Here is a 24,326-nt window from a genome sequence, read left to right on the forward strand (position 1 = left end):
TAAACAGACTTCATTGTTCTTATCTCACTGTCTTCCTCCCCACACAGATTCTAGTTCCAAGAAATGACAAGTCCCTGATGTTGAAACATAGTATCTAAAGACAGAGTCGGTCAACAAAATTAGTATGATAATAATTTAGGGAATGCTATGAATTATTCCAAGAAAATTATATTATTTCTGCTTCTAATCTCACTTGTTTTTTTAAAAAAGGATTCTATCATGATGTTCTGCTTACTCAGCCATATAAGTCAAAAAAAAATAAAAACCAGCTTAGGGAATTACATTGTAGCTCCCTGGTTTTTAAATGTTACTTCCCAATAGTACAGGCAACTCTCAGTGGAACTCCAGCCTTAGGCCAATCAAGAGGCCCATTGGGGGCCACTAGTGGAGCTAGGAAGCTGGTGTGGCAGAATTTTACAAGAGAAGAAATGGATATCTGGACCATCGTTTATGGAAGATTTCTCAAGCAACTGTACCTACTTGGCCTCTAACTCTCTCCCACCCTAAATCTAATCCCTTGATTCATGAAAAATGGGATTTCAAATATGGCAAAAATATTAACAAAAGGTGAATATGGGTAAATAGTATTTGGGAGTTCTTCGTCCTATTCTTGTAATTTTTCTCTACGTTTTAACTATTCTTCTGCATATCAAGCTGAGGACCTGGCTCCTGCCTGCATCCAGGGTGGCTTGCAGGCCCTGGCCAGCCAGGCATTGAAATGTCTTCTCATCTCAACAATGTCTAGAAACTCAACACTATCCCGTATTTTATTTCGATTTTCAACACTGACTATTTTTTTAAAAAAAATATGAAGCTCTTTTGTTTCTGGAGGATTATGACAACAAAATGATTGTGATTTTAAAAAATAAAATTAATATGGCATCACTACTTACTCTATGAATGATACCGGCTGAATGCAAATGTTTAATACCACAGAGCATCTGGTAAAGAAGGTAGGACATTCTTTCATGATCCAACTCCATGTGAATAACTTGACATAAGTTAGCGTCCATTAATTCCATAACCAAATACCTGAGGGAAAAGAAGGCCAGCCATGTACACATGAAAACTATCCCCAATTTCTTCATGGCTATTAAACTAGAACTTTTATTTAACAGTACTAACTTATTACGTAGTCGTAGTCAACACACTGGCAAAAGTGAAACAATTATTTTTTTCTCTCAACATTTTATGAGGTATCTTGAAAAGAGGTAAATGTATAATGAAACTTTGTAAAAGTTTTTCAAAAGAAAAAACAACTAACAACACATTGTCTTTCAAGTTAAAAAAACACAATTTTTATATAATTGTAAACAGAATCTCAAACATCCAAATTCCCCTACATCTTAAACCTTTTACGATTGGATCATTCTTACAAGTATAGAAACCATTCTGTTATTTCTCTCATCTTAAGAAATTGACCCCCAAAGATGTAAAGTACAGCACAGGGAATACAGTCAATAATATCATAATAACTACGTATGGTGTCAAATGGGTACTAGATTTATCCAGGTCATCCCTTTGTAAGGTATATAAATGTGTAACCACTATGTTGTCCACCTGAAATTAATATGTCATCTGTAATTGGAAAATAATTTTCAAAAAGTAAAAAAATGTGACTCTACGTCTCCCACCAGCTACCACCCTCTATTTTTATTACCTTTGTAAGCCAAACTCCCCAAAGGGGTGTCATACTTGCCATGTCCAATTCTTTCCCCATTTTTTCTCAGTCTCACCCTGCTCAGGCTTTTGCCTCCCCCCCACCTCCCCACCCCCCCACTCTGCCCCCGCGCTCTGCTGAAGCTGTCCGCAAGGCTCCAGTGACTTCCGTGTTGCTAAGTCCTGGCTGATCCTGTCCCCAACTTCTTACAGTTGGACTGACAGCATTTGCTCCTTGGTCTTCTTCTCGTCTCTGTCACAATCTGGACGATTTCCTCTGGTCTCAAGGCTTTAAACACCAGATGTAGACCATCGACTCCCAAATTCATAGCTTCAGCCCACACCGCTCTCCAGGACCATTTATCTAACAGCCCCATTAACAGTGCCACTTGGGCGTCCCACAGACATCTTGAAGTCATGTCCCAAACTGCGCTCCGGATCCCACCCCGCCCTCTGACCGTTCTTCCTGCAGCCTTCCTCATCTCAGCTGAGAGCACTTCCATCCTTCAGGTGCTCGGCCAAAAATCCAGGCATCATCCTCAGCCCCTCTCGTTCTGACACCACACATCCTAAGAGCAAACACTGTGGTCCGACTTTCCAGTCTTGGCACCTACTCTCTTCCCTTTCCCCTCATCACTACCCTCTCGTCTAAATGCAACCACCCAAACTTCACCTGAATCACTGCAATAGCCTCCCAACTGGTCCTCTGTGTCACCCCACACTTTATGATGGGTTCTCAAACCAGAAATCAAAGTTACTCTTCTAAAATGAAAGTCAGGTAAGCTCCCTCCTTGTTGAAAGTCTTCCTGACTTGCCTTAGAGTAAACTGAAATCCTGACAGTGGCCTGGAGCCTACAGTGTCTGGCCTTGTCACTTCTGAGCCCACATCATCTTCTCTCCTTGCTCCCTCAGCTCTGGCCACGCTGGCCTCTTGCTGTTCTGAGAGCACACCAGGCACACTCCCACTTCCATTCCTTGGCATTGACTGTTCCTTCCTACCTCAACCCCCTCTCCGCCCAAATAGCTGTAGGACCAACCCCCTCACCTCCTTCAAGGCTTTCTTCAAATGTCACTGATCCAGTGAGGTCTTTCCATGTCAAATAATGATTGTGAACAGCCAAACCCTACAATGCTGGCTTCCAGGGGACTGGAGAAAAACGTTTGCTATTTCAGTAAAGCCAATCAGTGGCATTAATAGTCGCTCTCTGCTCTGAAGAATTATCTCCAGTCATCCTTTATCTGTTACGGAGATGATAACCATTTAGGCACAAACAACTGAATATTATTATCCATTTCCTTACTGCTTCTCTTCACAGAGAAAAATAGCTAAGACGTCATTAAAAATGTATTGCTACCTACATTTCCTAATAAAATAAGTTACTTTCTTTTATAAATTTTCAGTCTTTGCTGCATAGTGCATTATTGAATAAAAAATGATACTTACACATCTTGAAATTCTTCTAGCGTTTTTTGTGGTGTAAACACATTTAACAAACTAATGATCTGAAAAGAGAAAATTGGTTAAACCTCACCATATCAAATAACCCTACTTGATTATAAAAATTAAGTTTAATATTAACATGTTAAAACGAGATAAAAATTACAGCAGAGAGCATTGTTTTTATTACTGTTATTGCTTTTACCAAAAACATTCTATTACATGGCTGAAAAAAGTTAAATGATTAGGATTCTCACCTTGGAAATAAGATACACTTTTAATCAAATTACTTTCATGTGTCCCTAGTAACTTATTATTACAGAATTTTACCACTTATTGTCTTTGTGATTCTGAACATGAAAAAGTAGAAATTATGGGTAGAAAAACATGAAATAAAGCAATATGTTAAATCTGAAAAGTTAAATACTAGGTGCAAATTTCTACAAAGTTTTGAAACACAGAGCCTGTATTTTTGGCATGATGAAGATGAAACGCCTCATAGCATTATATATTTATTTAAAGAAGGTTCTAGAATGGATCCTCCTGCAGGCCTCTGTCCTGGCACTCCAATGGTTAAAGAATAAGTCCTACTGTTTGAGCATCAAACACACATCCTCAATCATTTCAAATGATGGAGAGAAAGAGGAATATTCAGTATATAGGACTGGGGTAGCCGGCTAACCAAGGAAAAAGCAAAACTGGATCTATAATTCAATCTCTATACCAAGATAAACTTGGACTGGAACAAAGATTTAAATCTAAGATATGAAACCATAAAACATTAAAGTGTAGGCAAACATTTATATAATCCTGGTGTAGAAAAGCTTTTTCTAAGTATGACAGATCAACCAACCAACCAAAAACAAAGAAAAAAAAATCAGTATGGCAAAATCAACCTAAATAAGGTTAAATGGAAAAAGAAGTGAGGGTTGATGGCTTTAATATACAAAGATGTTCTATAAAAGCATAAGAAAGAGACCAATAGTACAAGAGAAAAGTGCCAATGCCCTTGGAAAAACAAATTCTCAAGAATTAAAAATAAATGGCTAATAGAGATATGGAAAGAAATTCAGCCTCACAAATAAAAATATTTCATTTGTTATGTCAGATTGGCAAAGTAAAACAAAAGATCAACAAGGTGTAGTGCTGGGGAATTTTGAAATAAAAGACATTCTCAGATATTCTTAACGAAAGTGTGAAACTGACCGTCTTCCTTGAGGTCAATTTGTCAGCATATACAGAAGATGCCAAAAAAAATGTATACACATTTTAAGAAAGGAAAAAACTGTATTAAAGTGGTAATACTCAATACATACTGATAACAAAAGATGAATACAAGTTATGTGTATACATTTTTTTGGTACCCTCCAGTATTACAGCCAGAAGTGTGCATACTCTTTGACCCAGCAATGTTGGCCAAGAAATTCACCTGGAGTGCGCAAAGATGAACGTAGAAGGATATTCATTGCAGACTGTTTTTAATAGGGAAAAACTGGAGACAACCTAAATATCCAGTAATAGGTGATTGGTTAAATAAATGACCCTGTATCTATACTATGTAGCTATTTAAAAAATTGCTTCTATCTATATTCATTAACGTATATGAGACCCAGCAACATTCCATGAGGGCAAAAGCAGGATGCATGACAACGTGGCTTATCTTATTTATGCACATGTGTATGTTCCCATATGCATGAGAACGTTCACCAAAATGTTCATGATAGTGGCCTGTGGGTGGTGGGATTCAAGGATTTTTGCCTTCTTGTTTATATTGTTTGAATTTTAAAAAATAATAACCGTATTTTTTGTAACCTGAAAACAATTTTTTAAAATAAATAAGTAAAATAAAGTATGTGTTGGAGAAATGAAAAACAAACTTGAAGCACAGACTCAAAAGGAAGAACCTATCTTAGTTTTGTATTTAATGTCCCTACACTAGGAAGTCCCAGCATAAAACAACGGGAACCATATAGAGTAGAGGGTCATCTTAAATTCTCAACCCCCCAACAAAAAGGGGTCCTGTCGGGGAGCTCTTCAAAGGCCCTTCCAGACTTAACATTCTATGATTTTATCACATGGTGAGGTTATCAAAATCATACTCAAAATAATACTCAGAGACCCGTAAGAGAACACAAAATGTGCCTGAGGACCTCATTTCCTAGCAACATGCCTTTTTTCCTTAAAATTGACAGTGCTTTGATGTCTGTGGAGATGCCATGTACAGCTATCTTGAATACAACATCATCTAACAACATTTATTTAAAACTGAAATGTCTGTATTACAAGCTTAGAACAATGTTTTTCTAAAAAATATTTAGTTGTTTCTCAATTTGTTAGGTCAATAAATGCTGTTGCCATTTTGCAGAAACAGAAATAGTGAAAATCAAATGGCTACAGGGTAAACTGACATTCCTATGCATGCTGAGTGACCTAAATTCCTACAGACTGTGATGCCTCTGCTGACTTCAATCTCCCCAATGTTGATAAGAATTTTATCAATAAAATATAACCATTTAAATTGTTATGTTTATCACTAGTTTACCCTAGGTCCAAACTCAGTGTGACCAAGAAGACTACCACATCACAGACAACATTCAAGTACAGAGAGGTAGCAGAGACAGAACTTACATTTTTATGATTGACACATTTTAGGAGGACGAGTTCACGATAAGCTCTCTTTGCATGAGTTTGATTCTGAAAAGGCCGGCTTAGTTTCTTGACTGCAACGTTTATCCCAAGAACTGTATCAAAAGCAGCACTATAATTAGGAAATATAATAAGCAATCCATTAGAATGGTTTTGGAAAATACAGCAATGCAGAATGTACAGTCAATGTACTATCTTAATGAGTAACAAACAAGGAAAACTCTTTCTGCTGGTTTCCATGTGAGGTACTTGTACATGCGAAGGCCCAGGTGAGCTGGCTAAGAGTGCAGGACGGACTGACTGCTTTGAGGAGCAGCTGCAGTTAGAATGGGTGCAGCAACCCTTTGCACGTGGACTTCTCTTGTATTCGTTGAGATTATTATGTTCAGAACCAAGTAATTTAACATGGAGTACTTCAGGCAGGTTAGGAAATGAAATCTTCAGTTTAGATATGTCAGTCAGTTGAATAAAAGCCACTGCTTATCACAGAATAAAATATAAGTATATTTTGGAGTATCTCAGTGGAAGAAACAGTTGAACTCATGGAAGAAAATAATAAATCTAAGTACTGATTGTGTTTTTCCCAGAAGGAAAAAATCTAAAAAGAAAACAGAAGCCAAAATCTCAGCTCATGGTAAATTCCCCAAGAAACACAAACCCTAATGTAAGCAATTGTTATACGAGTATATAAAATTCTACTAGAAACAGCACCTCACACTATCATAGTAAGAATAGAATCTTCTACAGCCTATGCTTCCAGCATCTCAAGCTCCCAGTCAAAATTTACGGTTCATTTTCCTCCGGAAAATAGACAGGAATAACTGAGTAGCCTGATTGTACATTTTGTACTAATTTCAAACTAGCACTAATAGTAGCATTCATGTTATTATCTTCTTTTGGCTACGCATCAGGGGTTAAACACGTAAAACCTAAAAACCTAAGCGCCATTTAAAATATGGTTTCTATTTCTTTATCTTATTCAGTTTAAAACATGGCTTACACTTATTCACTTCTATGAATAATGTTTTTTGCCAAACAACCCTAATTTAATTCAACCTGCTTTTAAATTGAACACTGCCTGCTATAGCATTTGGTTAAGAATGGTTAGAAACTTCATGTCACTTTGGAATTATTTTTTTCTCAAATTCAGTTCACATTATGTGTACATGTTTACACATATGTAAACTCACACGCCCATATGTAAATGCACCATTCATATAAATTGTAAAATGTTAAAGAGAAAGCTATTTGTGAAATCATTAATTAATGAATTTGTACACACGTATGTCTTTGTACCTATATTCTATTTCTCGGTTTCAGGAATTTGAAAAGAGACACAACTTTTTTGGTCTCAACAGTCTGTGTCCAAAATGAGCCAAATGGACCAATTCTGAGCGTCTGAGCACCCACATGCTTCCCACTCCTCGTTCCCACTCCAGGAGCAACTACCTTCAATTACCCCTGGTTTTACTTCTTGCGATCGCTTCTGAACTGCAAAGAATATACTTTTATCACTATTTCCTCATTTATCAATTTTAGGAATTATCTACTATGCCCCATTACGAAAACTAAGGATTTAGTCACTCAAAACTCCAACTCCTCCCACTTTTTTGTTCTCATGTTATTTTTAACTTTTCTCTTGGTTACCTGTGTAACTTTAAATAAAACGCCTGCCTAAATTTCTGTTCCGTCATTCTCCAAAGATCCTCTCGACTCTTCAGTATGTAAAATGAGACTATTGTATTCCATATCCTTTCTTTTCCAGCTCTCTATTCTCTTTCCTCCAAACTTCTGTCTTAAACTGTCAAGCCTGATAACACATCTAATTGTTCTCTATAGTTAAGTTTTCTGTGTTTCTTATTTAGGATGTGACTAAAAGTTGAAAGCTAAGACAGAGTATACATGTGTGAGCATGTAAACACTGCTGATTGCAGAGCTGGGATTATATTTAATTTTCTAAAGATCACGACTCTCGCTGCCTCTCCTAGGGGAGTGAGACCAGTGCCAGCATCAAGGTCAAATGGATTCTTTTGTTAGATTCCAACAACTGCTTAAACATCATGTCCTTTTACATTAGTTTTATACTTGGATCATGCCTTTTTCCAGCTTTTCCAATGAACATTTTTTTTTCTTTATTAAGAGAAGGAAAACATACCTGTTTTAAGCTATTACCAGTACTTCCTCCCTTCTTACATTATCTGTTGTTTGGAATGAATTCCATTCTTTTTGAAATTTCTTTCAAGGCCTGCTGCACAGTTATTGCCCTGGGACTTCTCACCGGCCTCCACTGTTCCATGTGTCATATGCGCTTGTATTGTCTTTGTTGGAGTACATCCTCAAGGAATTTTCTTCAAATGCATAGGAGATAAATGATCTTACTCTGCTCTCTCCTTTGACTGATAGTTTGTCTTCTAAGTCCAGAATCAGGTTTTTCTCGCAACTCCACTGATTCCCTATGTTGAATGTTGTTGGTGATAAGGCTTATGCCTAATGATTTATCACAAAGGGCATGTTTTGTCAGCACCCCCAAAGTGCCCCACACCTCCTACTAATCACTGTCTCTCCTGTCCTCCTAACTGCTTCTGACTTTTATGATAATAATTCCTTGCTTTTACCAGCTAAACATGTATCTTTAAGCTCACCTGCCAGTTTATTTTTGCCTAGTTTTTGAAATCATCTGTGTCAGACTTCTTTCACTCAACATCATATTTGTGAGATTTATCCGGTGTTGCTTCATTCTGTCATTGCTATAATGTTCCTATGAATGACTCTATGACATAGCCTCAATAGATTCTTCAGTTGTTTTCAGTTTGCAAACAATTATAAAAAACATGGTCATAAACAATCTCATACATGCATGCATTTCTGATGAGTAGATGGCTAAGAGTAGGATTGCATATATTTTATTTTATTTTAGTAGATTATGCAAAACTATTCTCCAAAGTCGTTTGTTCTACTAATATGTAGGCACTGGAAGTTTTTTTGTTTTGTTTTTTTGTTTTTGAATATTGATCTTGTGTCTTGCATGGGGGCTAAACATAGTCATTTTAACAAAAGGCGGGTGGGGGCTAATCTAATCACAACAGCCCTTTAGAAGCAGAGTTTGATCTGGTCAGTGGGAAGACGGGAAAGTCAGAGAGCTGAATCCTGAGATGGGCTAGACAGGACATTGCTGTGTTTAAGATGGAGGGTCACGTCAGGAGCAATGGGGGAGTCTCTAGGAGCAGAGTGGCTGACAGAGAGCAAGGGAATGGGGACCTCAGACCTACAGTTTAAGAAACTGGGTTCTGTCAACAGCTTGAAAGCACCTGGAAGCAGCTCCTTCCCCAGAGCCTCCAGATGAGGGCCCAGTGAGCCAGCATCTTCATCTTAGCCTGTGAGGCAGAGCAGAGAACCTGGGCAAGCCCACCCAGATTTCTGACCTATTAACTATGAGATTATAAATGGGTGTTGTTTTAAACCACTTAGTTTGTGGTAATCTGTGATGCAGCAATAGAGAACAAATCCTCTCCTTTGTAGTTTTCTACCTTTTAGTCTTGCCAGGCTTCATTCTGGATATTTTATTCTAACTTATCTTTCAGATCACTATTTCTCTCTTCAGTTAAACCCAACCATTAACTCCATAATTTTATTACTTATACATTGCAGTTCTAGAATTTCTATTTAGGTTTAAGTTTTCATTTTTCCACCCCAAAAATTTTCATCTTGCCTTTTACCTTCCTGAACATAACATCAGAATTATTTCAAAGTTTGGATCCAAAATAATGCCAATATCCCCTGTGCATTATTTCTTTTCTCTGTTGTTTTGCTGATTTTGTGCATGTTGTCTAATTCCCTTGTGTGACTAGTCATTTTTGGTTGTGTGCTGGTGCTTGCACTTACAAAACTGTTTGCCATCTAGAAATAATTTGATATCCAGTATGATATCATCTCCCTCCAGAGAGCATTTACCGGTACATTTACTTCTGCTGGGTACCTGGGGGCACTAGCAGTTTGGATTTACCTCAAGTTCAAGTTCAGCAAACTAGATGATTTGAAGCTGAGTGGTAGTGCCTACAAGGGCCTCTTTCTCTCTGGTTCATTCTTTCTTCTAGGATGCAATCCTTTACTGGTGCTAATTCAAAGCAAAGGAAGTTCACTAGGCCCCTTTGGGGGCCCTGGACTCAAATCCTGTCTCCTAGCCCCACCAGGCAGTCCAAAGCACTATTCAATCTCTCAGCCGCCCACTCCAGAATTTTCAAAAGCCCTCATGGGAAAGACAGCCCCAAATCCTGGGCTCCCCTCATTAGACTTCCATCCTGCCATGGATCCTGGCCTAGTAGTTCTTCACTCACCTACTCACTCTCTAGAGGCAAATGTTGAACGTGGAGGTGGGGGTGGGAATGTTGGGAACCAACTGGCCCAACTCCTTCATAGACACACTTTTGATGAACACCCACATTTCTAGCCACCCATTTCATCTTCATTTTCCGTATCTGTCAATTCTATACCCACAGTCTCTCTGGGGTTGTACTATAGGTAGGTTCTCTTCCTTGTTGCAAGTGTCTCATCCACTTATGCTCACTTCCTCTGCTCTCTTTTACCTGCATGAAGTTTCCAGTTACTTTTTATAATTTCAGAAACTTGTTAAAAGCTTGCAACCACTGACTACTGGCCCTCCCCCTGTTCTCTTGGCTTAGGTGTGTGATCCACCATCTTAAATCAGAAGTTCCAAAGCACTCATTGTAGAGGTGAAACTACTAAGGCCAACAATGACACATGATTTGGCCAATCACAAAGAACTACTGCTGTGAGGATCAGAGCTGGATTTAGACTCAAGTCTCCTGAATCACAGCCTTGCTATGCCTTTTACCTCACAACTTCTTTATCATAGAAATTTTATTGTGGACATTTTATGTTTTCATTTATTTACATTAACACAGAGAAAATAAAACAGTGTAGGAACAAGCCAACGTTCCTGCTTATACAGAACTAGAAGAAGTAAAAAGGAATGAGCAAACCAAACATTTCATGCTAAGGTTGTAACTGTCACTTCTAAGTGCTGCCAGATCTAAGATTAAACACCTTTTTTAAAGTTCAACACTTCATAGAACTGCTTCCTAAAATATATAGTCTTTACTATTTTGGCTGAACAACTTGAGATTTTAAAAGGAGAAAGAAAAGTTAAATATATGTAAAAGAAATGTACACACATTTTCCCCACTAGAGCTTCAAAATCTTGCAATTACTTAATTTTACTGTATGATTTGCTGATGTCTACGAATACTTCAAAATGATAAACATTTGAAAAATTATTTCCTAATTAATTTTACTAACATTTTTAATAAACAACAAAAACATAGGAAAAAATAAAACAAAGACAAGTATAAAAGAGTTCAAAATTCGGAGTCAAAATACTGTATTCTGATCCCAGCTCTTCCATCTAATCCTGCACCAGTCCTTGCACTTTGGTTTACCTGCTCACCTGTCCCTTTGTCTTTGTAAAATTCAAATAGATGATTCACAAGTTTTGTAAATCTGGTACTATAGCTACTTGTTACATTTTATTTTTCAAAAATGTAAAAACACACGTCCCCTGCATTACTTTCCTATTGCTGCTGTTAACAGATTACCACAAATTTACTGATTTAAAACACACATTTATTATCTTATAGTTCTGGGGGGAGAGAAGGAGGGAGAGGAAGAGAGGGAAAGAAAGAGAGGGAGAGGGAGAGAGGGAGAAAGAGAGAGGGAGAGAGAACCAAGCATTTTGATCAATCCGAGAGGAGACTCTTCGCAGAGTGAGCTGAGATTATCTGGGGGACATGTCACAGGTAAGTCTTGAAAGACCAGGGATGGTATCTCAATTGACTTGGGGGGTGGGGTTCAGAAGAGAATCCAAGGAGATACAGTAGAGACACAAGTGATGGGCGTCAGGAAGAACCTATCGTATCTGCCGGGAAGGGATCACTGGAAAGAATAGGTTATTTGGAAGTTAGGGCTTGATGGTGGGGACATTCAAGCCCTTACATCACTGATGTAAAAAAGGGGTGTGACTGGCAGAGTCACATCTGCTATTGCTCTATCCCAACAGCAGGACTAGGTCATAGACCCTCACATTGCACCATGCACAGAACACTTTTCTTTTAAGGACCTTACAGCGTAATGAGAATATCCAAGACGCTATGCAAAATAGAGCCAGAAAGAATCCTCAGAAGACATGTGGAGGACCAGGGGCAGGTTTCTCTCCCGGCAACCCAAGCACTGCCACTCCCAGCACCACCACTGCTATAGCTCAGTGGGCCCACGAAGCCTCAGCCTGGAGGGCAGGCAAGGGACAGCCAGTCAGCTCCCCGGGTGGCACAGGCTCTGGGAGAAAGTAGCAATAAAGTAATCATGGAGACCAGGTCTCCATCTAGGACCAACTCCTGTGGTGCTACTTTATCTAAAGGTCAAAAGATGAAACATTCAAGGAGTCTGAGAATAATGCTCATAATTGTACAAACATTTCTAAAAGGAAATGTCAATCTGAATCAAGTTAGGTAACTAACCCCTTTTCTATGCATCCAGTAAAGTTAACTAAATAAAAAGGCTTGCATTTGGTAATGAATAGCTGGCTTAGGTTACAAAGTTAAGTGAATTAAGGACATCAGAGATCACCACCATGAGTTGTGCGTGGGCTCAGGAAGAGCTGCCTGAATCAATTCAAAGTAATGACTTCTTCCTTGAGAAGAATAGAGCAAACCCCAGTTTTTAACCTCTCTTTAGAATCAAAGCTCAGGCTATGGAAACTGGGGTTTGTAAGAGAGGAGATTTAGGATGGTGTTAAAATTTTAGCCTCTACCTACTTCTTCCTACCATTCTGTATGTGAGATGAAAGCTGTTCCCATAAATATTAATAAAATTGTCATAAAACCAGATAAATGAAAATATTAAGAGCTAAGTGAGGTTACTGTTAAGATTCTGTCAATACATAACTTAAGCTACAAGAAAATTACAACATATTTTATGCATAACATGAAAATATCATTATGTATAATACTATAGTATTAGGAGTTACATAGCCATTAAAAATGACAAATATCCTTAGTGTAAGGCACCTTCCAGTTTATTTTTTTCAAAACACTTTTTATTGAGGTGAGATTCACACAAACATAAAAATAACCATTTTAAAGTGAACAATTCAGTGGCACTCAGTGCATTTATAGCGTTGTGCAGTCACCGTATCTATGTAATTCCCAAAGATTTTCATCACCCCCAAAAGAAACCCCAGACCCATTAGGCAGCTGACCCTGTCCCCCTCCCCCCTGGCCCGTTAGCCACCAATCTGCCTCTCTGGATTTGTCTTCTTTGGGTATTTCACATAAATGGACTCATAGATTACCTTTCATGTCTGGCTTCTCTCACTCAGCATAATGTATAAGCATTCTCATTTCTTCACATTCTTGTCTATATTTGTTATTTTTGGTTTTGATTATGGTCATTCTAGTGGGTGGGAAGTGGTATCTCATTGTGGTTTCGGCTTACATTCCCAAAGGACTAATGATGAGAATCTTTTCATGTGTTTTTTGGCCATTTGTGTATCTTCTTTGGGGAAATGTCTCTACAAATCCTTTGCCTGTTTTTAAAAAATTTTTCTTTTTGTTGTTGAGCTATACAAGTTCTTTATATATTCTGGATACTTGTCAGATATATTTGCAAATATTCTCCCATTTTGTAGGTTTTTTCACTCTCTTGATAGTGTCCTTCAATGCACAGTTTGGTGAAGTCCAATTTTTTTCTTTTGTTGCTCATGCTTTTGGTGTCATTTCTAAGGATCCAAAGTCATGAAGCTTTCCTCCTAAGTTTTTTTCTGTTAGGTTATTGACCCATTTTGAGTTTACTTCTTACACGATAGGAGTCCAACTTCATTCTTTTGCATGTGGATCTTCAGTCATTCCAGCACCATTTCTCTCTTTTTTTTTATTAAATATATTGGGGTTACATTAGTTAATAAAATTATATAGGTTTCAAGTATACAATTCTATAATGCATCATCTATATATTGCACTGATATAAATGATATATATATCATCTATATATCACCTCCCAAAGTCTAGTCTCCTTCCGTCACCATATATTTGACCCCCTTCACCCTCTTCTACCATTCCCCTCCCCCTTACTCTCTGGTAACCATTAAACTGTTGTCTGTGTCTATGAGTTTTTACTTGTTCAGCACCATTTCTTGAAAAGACTGCTCTTTCCCCATTGAATAATCACGGCACCTTTTTTTGAAAATCAACTGGCCATATATGTATGGGTTTATTTCTGGACTCTCAGTTTTTAAATTTTTCTTTTTGTTAAACTTCAGTATTTTCCTTCTTATAATTCTACCACTGCTTTTACCAGAGGAGGTTTAGTTTATAATGGCATATTAGAAACTTTTATTTCAAAAGTAGAATTTTAAAATGAGAAATACACATCCATAATGAACAATTTCATCATTAAACATTTAAAAAAAATAAAGATGAGAAGTAGCATATGCAAACCAGAAATCAAAACAAATCTCTGCAAAATAGTATTTCATAAAGTATTATAGCACGTGATTTTATTTGCCATGCTATAATGAAGTCATTAGTTTTAACTGCTTATCCTTTATGCAGTCTTCTGTTTTACAATTAATTATGAACTTCCAGTCATCCTCTTAACAGGGGTATTACATTAAATGTCCTTGACATCAGTCTTACTGAATTACCTGTGTCAAATTACCATCCAATTCCAAATAAGAGATGGATTTTAAATCAAAAGAATATTTTATTGTCTAGAACTTTTTATTAACATCAAAGTGCCCTAACATGAACCATCCATTGACTTTATGACTTTAAGTGTGTTATTATTTGGAAGTTAAGATCACCACTATTTTAGACACAAGCTGTGCAGTCCTTACAAACTGCCCTTCTCCCACATTAGTTTGCCCAGGAAGCTCTAAACCGCCACCTCCTCTTTGCTCCCAGGGCCTCCAGCCACCTGGGCCAAAGAAAACAACTGACTTCCCCAGTCACATGCCTCTACAACAGAGGAGCTGTTACAAACCGCTGGTGAAGAGTCTCTAAACCCAACGTCTCTAAGGAACACAAACTCCCCTCCTAAAATATCCATCCAAGAGTTCTCTTTCATTTTGAACCCCCTTCGCCTACCAGCTGTAAACGCTGGGTATTTAGTTTCATCACAGTGTCTTTTAGATGCAAAGACAATCTTGTTTTTAATTGACCAAAAGAAGAAAAAAGTTTTGCCTGGAAAACTAAGGGATAAGACGTTTGGGAAGTGCTGATAACTGTATTCTAGAAAACATGTGGAAAACTTTACCTTTCGCTGGCCAGTGATGTCGCAGCAGCTGACTGTCTTACCATGCAAGACACTAAGGTTCAGGGTCAGACCAACGGTTCTGACGTCCTGGGCTGGACACATAGTTGAAGTGAGACACCAAGGAAGAGATGGCTAGCCCAACCCCTCACACAGCATCCCTTCCTGGTTAATCCATGGGTGATAATGACACTGACTGGCCTCATCCTGCCAATAAAGGGTAAGGCACAGCAGTGATGGCGCCTAGAAATGAATAGGAGTGATTGGGAATAAAAGGGGGAGGGGGAGAGGTGGCCAGGATGAAGAAATGAATAAAACTCCAAATTTCTATGACAACTCACTGTCATACCTATTCCTCTACTATCATAATGGCAGGGGGAATGGAAAAGAAAAGAAAAAAAAAGAAGAAATGAAAAATTGCTACCTATTTAAGTTTATGCAGTATTCTAAGGATTTGGGGTTGTATCCTACAATCTGACTACATATAACGAGAGCAAGAGGTTGACTCAGTTTTGCTCATAAACCTATATGAAAGAAAAGAGTATTTTCATCATCAGTGCTTCTAAACTCTGGTGATTTAGTTTTGTTTTTAATATGAAAACAACTCAATCCACACACGCTATTGAAACAGATCATACTTACCAAACAATTCCTTGGGCTCCAGAGCCAATCGGTTTCAACTGCTGGTAGCGTTTTAGGACAGTGAAAGTTGAGTCTGCCACTTGCACACTGTAAAACTGACTATCACATTTACTGTCACTCATGATGTAGTGTCATGTAATATTCCAAAGGCTGGTCAGTCGTCAGATTCCTTAAAAGAAAAACAGAATGAATATGCATTCTTACTGAAACTACACACACATAGCTAGCTTAACAGTGTTTCAAATTTACTGGTATGTAAGACAATGTGGCTGTAAGTTGATAAACTCAGCTTGACCAAGTTCTGAACTTAAGCAGCCTGAGAAAAATGCAAAGACATTTCAGTGGTACAAGACCATTATAAAAGGAAGGAAGGAAATTTGAAACCATGCATGACCACATTTTACGTGATTGGGTTAGAAAATAACCACTTTTGGAGAAAAGAAATTGCACATTTTTACTAGTGACAAGACCATGTTACTACATGATTCTCATCAGCTTGCTTCCTGTGGGATCAACCAGAGAGGAGGCACTGTTTCACATAATCACATCTACAATTCCTGCAGAAAAACAAATGGACTAAGTCCATAAATGCAGGTTAAAGTAATGAACCAGAAAGGAACTCCTCTGCCAAAGAGATGGAAAATGGGGAAATTAAAGAACAAGGGGGCCTGGTGTCACTGGTGCGCCGCGCATGCTCGCGGGTGTGCCCCTGCTGCCTGCGGTGGAGCCGGCTGATGGTGCCGCACCCACATCACTAGTGGGCTTCAATATAGACATCAAAGACGGAGAACTGTCCGCAACCTAGTCGACAACATGGACGCCACGCCATTTGTTCGTGAGGTCTGAGTGTAACCCGCAGCCCGGGGCGGCCTGTCCAGGTTTTGGCTGGAAGGCTGATGCCCCCTCTGCAGAAGCGTGGGTGACTGTGTAGAGAAAACAAGCACACAGAACATGGGCCGCCAGCTACACTTGCTTACCTGGTTCCCTGGCTCTTGTGTGACAATGTTTATTGAAAAGTCAGAGAACTATTTATATTGGGGCTTTAAAAAAATTTTTTTAAAGCTAACAATAAAGTCATGTAGGGAAACATTCTTTACTATTTTTTAGAATTTAAAATTTATTCTATACCACCAGCAAATTCCTGCCTGTTTGTTCTACCATCCAATATTTAATGTTTACCCACTGAGTTTTTTGAGTGATGATTTGTATTTCAACACAATGATGTCTAGCATTTCCATTAAACATGGAAGTAAACTGATTCATAACAAGCCTAAACAGAGACTTAAAGTCAAATAGCTTCTCGAAGTGACCATTGCTTCCTGTTTTTCATTGTTCTCAGGGCAGTGGCTGCGACACAGCTGTTGGTACCAGCAGCCATTGCAACTGAGCCACGCACCCCAGCCAGGGTGCCTCCACGAGGACCCGACAGGAAGGGCCTGGCCTCTGGGACAGCAGGCGCATTCAGTAGACCTTTGCTGATCTCACCTATAATACAGCATCTAAAGATTTCTTCACAATGCTGCTCCATTTTACTGACATCTGAAAGAATATCCTTTTCTAAAGATTAATTTACTTATAGACAACTCCACTCTATACTTATGGGGTGCCTTTATACTAGAAAGTGACAAGTAATGTAGGAGATACAGCAGTATGAGCTAGGAACCAGTCTTGAAGCAGCATGTAGTTCACTATTTGGGGGAGAACTGTGAGGAATGTGACTGTTATCCATATTGTAATACAAATTAGAATGAGGTCAGGGCCAGGAGCAAAATGTAAACAATGTCAAAGGGCAAAGAGGTCTTACCCATTGGCAAGAGTGTAGAAGACCAGGAAAGCTTCCTGGAAGAGGTGGATCTGCCCTGGACTGTTTTGCCAGAGACAGACAGCAGGGGCACAGAACTCAAGCTGACTGTGCTCAGACATGGTATATTGCTCCTCTGGGCTAGTGGGGTACAAACGCAAAGGATCAGAGACAGACTCAGCAAACAGGTACGTAGCCACTACCACCTGCTGTTCCTTTGCCATATTGTGGAACACCGGCAATGCTGGTCATCATAGAGCATGTCCTCGCAGCCCTGCAGATGAGCTCCTGAAAGCACACACTATGGGAACAGGAAGAGACCTGAGGCCAGGAGAGCTCTAAACCCAGAGGATGCAGATTTGGGGTACAGGGAAGAGTACATGTGCCAAGAGCTGGAGGTGCCTCTGAGCATGACAAGTCATCTGAGATTTAGTTTTCTGGGTAGTGGGGGAAAGAAGCCGGAGAAAGAAAATGAGGTCAGATCACCACAGGCCCAGAAGCTGCTGGGAGCTGCCTGGGCCTGGGCCTGAGGGCTGTGGAGCCATCAAAACTCGCACAAGGCGTGTGCTCTGACCTGCTTTTCAAGAGCTCATTCGGGAAGCCGAGAAAGGGATGGATTTGAGTGGGCAGGACTAAAGACAGGGAGACCTGGCAAAAAAGACTGGATCATGGCAGGTGGGGAAAGGAGACGCATGGTCAGAGGAAGAACATATGTGAATTATTGCCCCCAGATGAGACGAGGAGAAATGAGGGGGAAGCAGGTAATCCATGCTGAGTCAGGGAGTTCAGCTTTGGACACGTGAGTCTGGAGTGCCTAAGGGACAAGCAGCAAGACAGGCACAGGCTCCTGATGTATTCCAGGATCCATTCCTCCCTTCTTTGTTTTGGTAATGGAAGCCTCCCTGTTCCAGCTGGACAAATGGCTGCCCAACGAGACGACATCTGGCTGTCTTCCTGGTAGCCAGGTGCGGCCAGATGCCCAGTTTTTGGCTAATGAGATGTGAGCAGAATTAATGTATGCTACTTCCAGGTATTATTGTGATTATTATTATTATTATTAAAGAGAAAGCTGTCTTTCTCCCTTGCTGCTGGCTGGAGGGTTAGCTGTCACAGACCTGGAGTTGGAGGTCACCTGCTGAAGATGGTAGAGCCGCCCACTAGTCGGAGCCCGAACAACTAGGTGGCACAGAGACGCCCCCCACTCTGGTCCACCTGCCCACACTGAGACTGGCACAAATTAATTTTAAACTTGCTGAGCAAGTCTAGAACTCTCTCTGCGACAGCTGCTGTGACCTATATATACTCTGACTGGTACACTACCCGGTTAGCTTTTATGAATTTGGGGAATACATGACATCACCAGGTTTAAGAAGTATTAATACAGTTTCATCTCAAGATTTAAAACAATCTTAAAATTAAGTTGCCCTTATTAGGCAGGAAAAAAAAAACAACACCTAAGAGAGAACCTGTCAAAGCCACCTTCTCTGTCAGGCTTAGGCCTCATGAGAGCAAGAGAAAGACCCTCAAGGCAACTCGAGAAAGCATGTAACTTTGTTATTAATGAAATCAACTCTGCTGTGATTGTATTTCAACCAAATGGATTTCAACTGGGTTTCCGAAAACAGTTTACAAATCAGGAAGTATGAGAATTCCTCATGCAACTACGTTAGGACACACTGAAGATGCAGTCACTGCCTGCACCCCTTACGGGAGAGTGTTGCTTCCTTACTTTGCTTCCAAGGGCAGGCCCAGTGCCCACAGGCCAGGGGCTCCTCAGAAGCGGGGCAGCCTGTCTTCCCTCTCCTCCACCATTACTTGGTGATCTTAAATGTCCAAGGCCCTCCCACCTCCCCCCAGAAGCCACTGAAAAAGCCGGGGCACACACTGTTCCTGGGGCTGTTAGGACCTGAGTGAGGAGGACACCTGGTGGGGAGGAATCAGCATGGCCCCCGCGCACGGGCCATGCTGTTTCGTGAATGCTGCCGAATGAAATGCTCTCATCTGAAATCTGTTTCTCTAAGACTGGACACTGCTGTAGAACGCCCCCAGATACTGGAGTAAACTACTCACTTGATGAATAGATAAATACTGGTGGGAAGGAACATTCCTACCTGTTTAGAGCCTAGAGTAAGAAGTGCTTTAAAAAAAAGTCTCTCCAACTCTAGTATTCTTCTAAATGTAAAGAATTTTACATTAGAATTAAAATGTAAAGAATTTTACATTTAATTAGGGATTATAAATATAATATTAAATCTCTGGTTATTTTTTCTAAATTAAAAATGAATTGCTCTATCTACAGCTTTACATAGTTCTCAAATTTTAAAGTAGAAAAGGCAATGGAGAGCATACAGCCCCAGTACTGCGGGGACGTCAGTAAATATTCACGAAGTTCTCATAACAAACATTTCCGGGGCCGGCCCGGTGGCTCAGGTGGTTAGAGCTCAGTGCTCCTAACTCCGAAGGCTGCTGGTTTGATTCCCACATGGGCCAGTGGGCTCTCAACCACAAGGTTGCCAGTTCAATTCCTCGAGTCCCGCAAGGGATGGTGGGCTCTGCCCCCTGCAACTAAGATTGAACACGGTACCTTGAGCTGAGCTGCCTCCCGGATGGCTCAGTTGTTGGTTGGAGCGCGGGCTCTTAACCACAAGGTTGCCAGTTCAATTCCTCGAGTCCTGCAAGGGATGGTGGGCAGCGCCCCCTGCAACTAAAATTGAACATGGCACCTTGAGCTGAGCTGCCGCTGAGCTCCCGGATGGCTCAGTTGGTTGGAGTATGTCCTCTCAACCACAAGGTTGCCGGTTCGACTCCCACAAGGGATGGTGGGCTGTGCCCCCTGCAACTAGCAATGGCAACTGGACCTGGAGCTGAGCTGCGCCCTCCACAACTAAGACTGAAAGGACAACAACTTGACTTGGAGAAAAGTCCTGAAAGTGCACACTGTTCCCCTTCCCCAATAAAATCTAAACAAAACAAACAAACAAACAAAAAGATTGTAAATTGTAGTATATTCTATGTTCTACAGTCCATAATCTACATGTATCAACAAGGACAGATTTCGGAAAAAAACCCCACAAAAAAACAAAACAAAAAAAACATTTCCTGAGGGCCTCCTGTGTGCCAAGCAGAGGTCACAAGACAGCCCCTTCCCTCAAACCACCAACAGCATAATTACATCACATCGGAAGTGTCCTAGGGGTATGCACAGATCACAGAGCGGGGATTGGGATGGACTAGTGTCCCAGACTCATGTTCCGGGAGGAGCAAGGGAACAAGTGGCGGGAGTGTAGGAGTGAGAGGTGGCTATATAGGAAGGCTTCCTGGAGGAGGCAAGATCTGAACGCAAGTCTATTCACAGTATCAACCCAGGTGTGAGGAAACAGGTACTTTCATACTTGCCAGTGAGAATTATAAATTAGTAAAACATGTTTTGGAAGGAAGATAGGTAATATCTAATGAAAATTTCAAATGCACATGACTCCTAACCTGGCAACTACAATTCTACAAATGTACCTGACAAATACGTGTGTACAAATATTCAAAGATGTTTGTGCAAGGATGTTCACAGCATTTCTCATAACAGGCAAACAATTAGAAATAACCTAATATGTACTCTTGGAATGACTAAACAAATTATGGCATAAAAGTACAGTAAAGCCATTAAAAACAATGCAGGGACTTTACTGATATGGAAAGATGTCTAAAACATAAATGGAATAAAGTAAATTAAAGAACAGTGCACATGGCAAACGTCAATCTGTGGAGAAACACACACACACACACACACACACACACACACACTACGCTAAAGCACACAGAAATAGTGGGAAGTGAGACTTTCACTCTTCCCATTATAACTTTTTAGTCTGTTTTTTTTTTGTAGCCATGCACATATTTCACATTAAAAAACAAACAAACAAACATTTGCAAATGAAAAGCTGCAGACACCAGGGAGGGTGGGTCTGAGATGAGATGGAGGCAGGAGACGCCAGGCTCTGAGCTCCGCAGGTGCTCCCGTCCTGACAGGCTCCGGGTGTAGCGCCATCCCACCCTGCGAGCAGGCAAACAGCTCTGAGAGCTGGGAAGAGGCCGGGACTTGAATTGAGGTGTGTTTGATTACAATATTCACGTTCTTCCCAATACTCTGCTCTAATACCTCTAACTTTATTTAGAAATAAAGTGATATATTCAAGGACTGGCCGGGGCCGGGCCAGGAAACACTGGGCCGTCACATTCTGCCCTGGTGACGTCGCCCCACCCAGGCACTTTTCCTTTTGATGATGAAGATTCACAGACTCAAGTAAACCTCTGATCACACTAACGCTTCAGGAGGCCCAGGACGTGCAATATTTAAAGTAACTTTTCATAGTCACCCTCTGTTTCAATACTTGCTGCTGAAATTGTAATCAAATTGTCCTTTTTTCCTACTTTAAGTCTTATTAAAAATACCATAGCCCAACAACTTCATCTTTGTTTGATAATCGAGAACCCAAAGTAGCTCAGGGCCGCCCTTCTGAAGACCCGTTCTTAAGTCACTGCACACACTATGATAAAGAACAACTAGTATTTGGGTATGACATCCCCTACGGCTGGATCCCGAGGATCAGCGAGAATCCTGAAGGTCCCCCTTGTAGGCCTCTGGACCCGTCCGTTCTCACCCTCTCACCCGACTCCCAGTGTTCTCCGCAAGGCCTCCTCAGCGTCCCCGGGACATGGCAACAGCTAACGGCTCTCCTAGCCTCCTTTCCTACTACCTCCAAACCACCTGCACACACCATTTAGAAAGAGATCCACCCACGTGAAAACCTGTACACAAATGCTCATTGCGGCAACATGTGTAATAGCTCAGAACTAGAAACCATCCAGATGTCCGTCAGTGGGTACACGGTTAACCAAGTGCTACCATCCACACCACGGTACGCCACTCGACAATAAAAGTGAGCAAACTACTGAAAAATGCAACAACTTGGGTGGAATTTAAGGGCTATACTTAGTGAAAAAGCCAATCGCAAAACGTCTATACTGTATAATTCCATTTATACACCATTCTTGAAATGACAAAATTAAAGCTCTAGAACAGATTAGTGGCTGCCAGAGATTACGGATGGTGTGGGGTAAGGGGGGCAGGTGCGGTTATAAATGGATGGTACAAGGGGGATCTTTGGAATGATGAAATAGTTATCTGGATTGTGGTGGTGGTTATACAAATCTCCACTCGTGGTAAAATGACAGAACTATAAGCACACATTGTACCAATGCCACTTTCCTGGTTCTGCTATATGCATATACAACCATAGGGGAAACTGGGTGGACACTCTCTGCACTTCTTTTGCAATTTCTTGAGACTCTATATTTCAAAATAAGAAATTAAAAGACAGACATTTGTTTAAAATATGTAGTTATCATACTGCTCTCCTGTTTAAATTCTTTCAATAATGACTGACTGCCTTGAGAGGAAAATTTGGATCCTTAGCACAGCAGAAGAGCCCGCAGGCCCTCTGGCCCACCAACAGGCAATATGGAACCACCTGGGACCAGCGAATACACTGCTACAGCACACAGTCAGGCCTCTACCTGAGCTGCCCAGTCTGCCTGAAATGACTTCCTGTCCCCTTTGTTCTCCTGGCCAACCTTCACCCTCCTTCAAAATCTAGTGCAAGCACCTGCTACTCCTACAAGCTTTCCTCTCCAGCTTTTCTCTTCAAACCACGCCGGGCATGCTTTGTTTTTAGCCAGCACCACCTGTGTTCATTTTATATTGCATTGCATATATATCTCTACTTCTACTCTGTGAGCTCCTGAAGAGCAGAAAATGTGTCTGATTCATTTTTCAATCCCCTGCTAATTATGTAGTGGGTGCTCAGGAGACGTCTGTTAAAGGCAAACCTAAGCAGTAGAATAAATGTGGTAGGTGTGGGGACAGAGTCCCAGAGAGCAGTTTCCAGGCTCTTGGCCTCATGTGGAAAGATGCTGGCTTGGGTTGTAGGTAGCCATCAGCTGTGACTAGTTGGCCATCAGCTGTAACCAGTTAGCCATTTAGACACTGATATAACTGCCAGGACTGCGTGGGTTGGTTGGTTGGTTAGCAGGCAGAGAAGTGGACGGCGGGTTGCAGATCGTGTGGATACTACTGCTTGTATGTGTCTCGCCCAGCCGCCAGCAAGACTAGGGGTGTAGGAAGATCCCTTGTTGGGGTATTGGCGGATGCTAGCTTCCGGTGTCTCCAACCCATCCACCAATGAGAATATAGTCATATGACTCCCCTATCTCTGGCTCCGTGGGTGTTCCTTTTTGGCCTCACCCTATTCTGTGTTCTTATGTGGAGAGCGGGAGCTGAGACCCCGCATGACACCCTGCATGACAATAGGGCAGTGTGATGCATGGTTAAGATCAGGACTCTGGAGTCAGAGGGCAGACTCTATGCAAAAAAACTGTTACAAGTAATACATAAATTCAGTGCAGTTGCAGGATACAAAATCAATACATAAAAATCTGTTGTGTTCATATACACTAATCATGAACTATCAAAAAGAGAAATTAAGAAAACAATCCCATTCGCAATTGCATCAAAAAAGAATAAAATACCTAGGAATAAATGTAACCAAGGAGGTGAAATATTTCTAGTGTACTGAAAACTACAATACATTACATCAGTGAAAGAAAACTGAAGAAGACACAAATAAATGAAAAGCTATTCCGTGCTCACGAATTGGAAGAATCAATATTGTTAAGTAACATCCATACCACTCAAAGCAAACCACAGAGTCAATGCGACCCCTATAAGAATTCCAATGGCATTTTTCACAGAAATAGAATAATCCT

General features: G+C 40.5%; 1 protein-coding gene across 7 annotated transcripts in view; it reads right to left on the reverse strand.

Annotated features, from left to right (window-relative positions):
- MAPK9 (mitogen-activated protein kinase 9) overlaps positions 1-24,326 on the reverse strand; it is a 51,905-nt gene that overhangs the window by 21,778 nt on the left and 5,801 nt on the right. For 6 of the 7 annotated variants that reach the window (XM_088798553.1, XM_074313350.2, XM_074313351.2 and 3 more), the window contains exons 2-5: positions 15,707-15,875; positions 5,726-5,855; positions 3,104-3,162; positions 894-1,032 (exon numbers count right to left, since the gene is read on the reverse strand). In XM_088798553.1, the coding sequence (XP_088654679.1) occupies positions 894-1,032; positions 3,104-3,162; positions 5,726-5,855; positions 15,707-15,828 (450 nt within the window). In that variant the 5' untranslated portion in view covers positions 15,829-15,875. Of the gene's footprint in view, positions 1-893; positions 1,033-2,704; positions 2,843-3,103; positions 3,163-5,725; positions 5,856-15,706; positions 15,876-24,326 lie in introns of those variants that run through there. The other variant, XM_019716975.3, reaches the window with a different exon arrangement.

The sequence above is a fragment of the Rhinolophus sinicus genome, chromosome 5 (assembly GCF_057876585.1).
Source record: "Rhinolophus sinicus isolate RSI-liver-muscle chromosome 5, RSI-T2T, whole genome shotgun sequence".
Classification (NCBI taxonomy): Eukaryota; Metazoa; Chordata; class Mammalia; order Chiroptera; family Rhinolophidae; genus Rhinolophus; species Rhinolophus sinicus.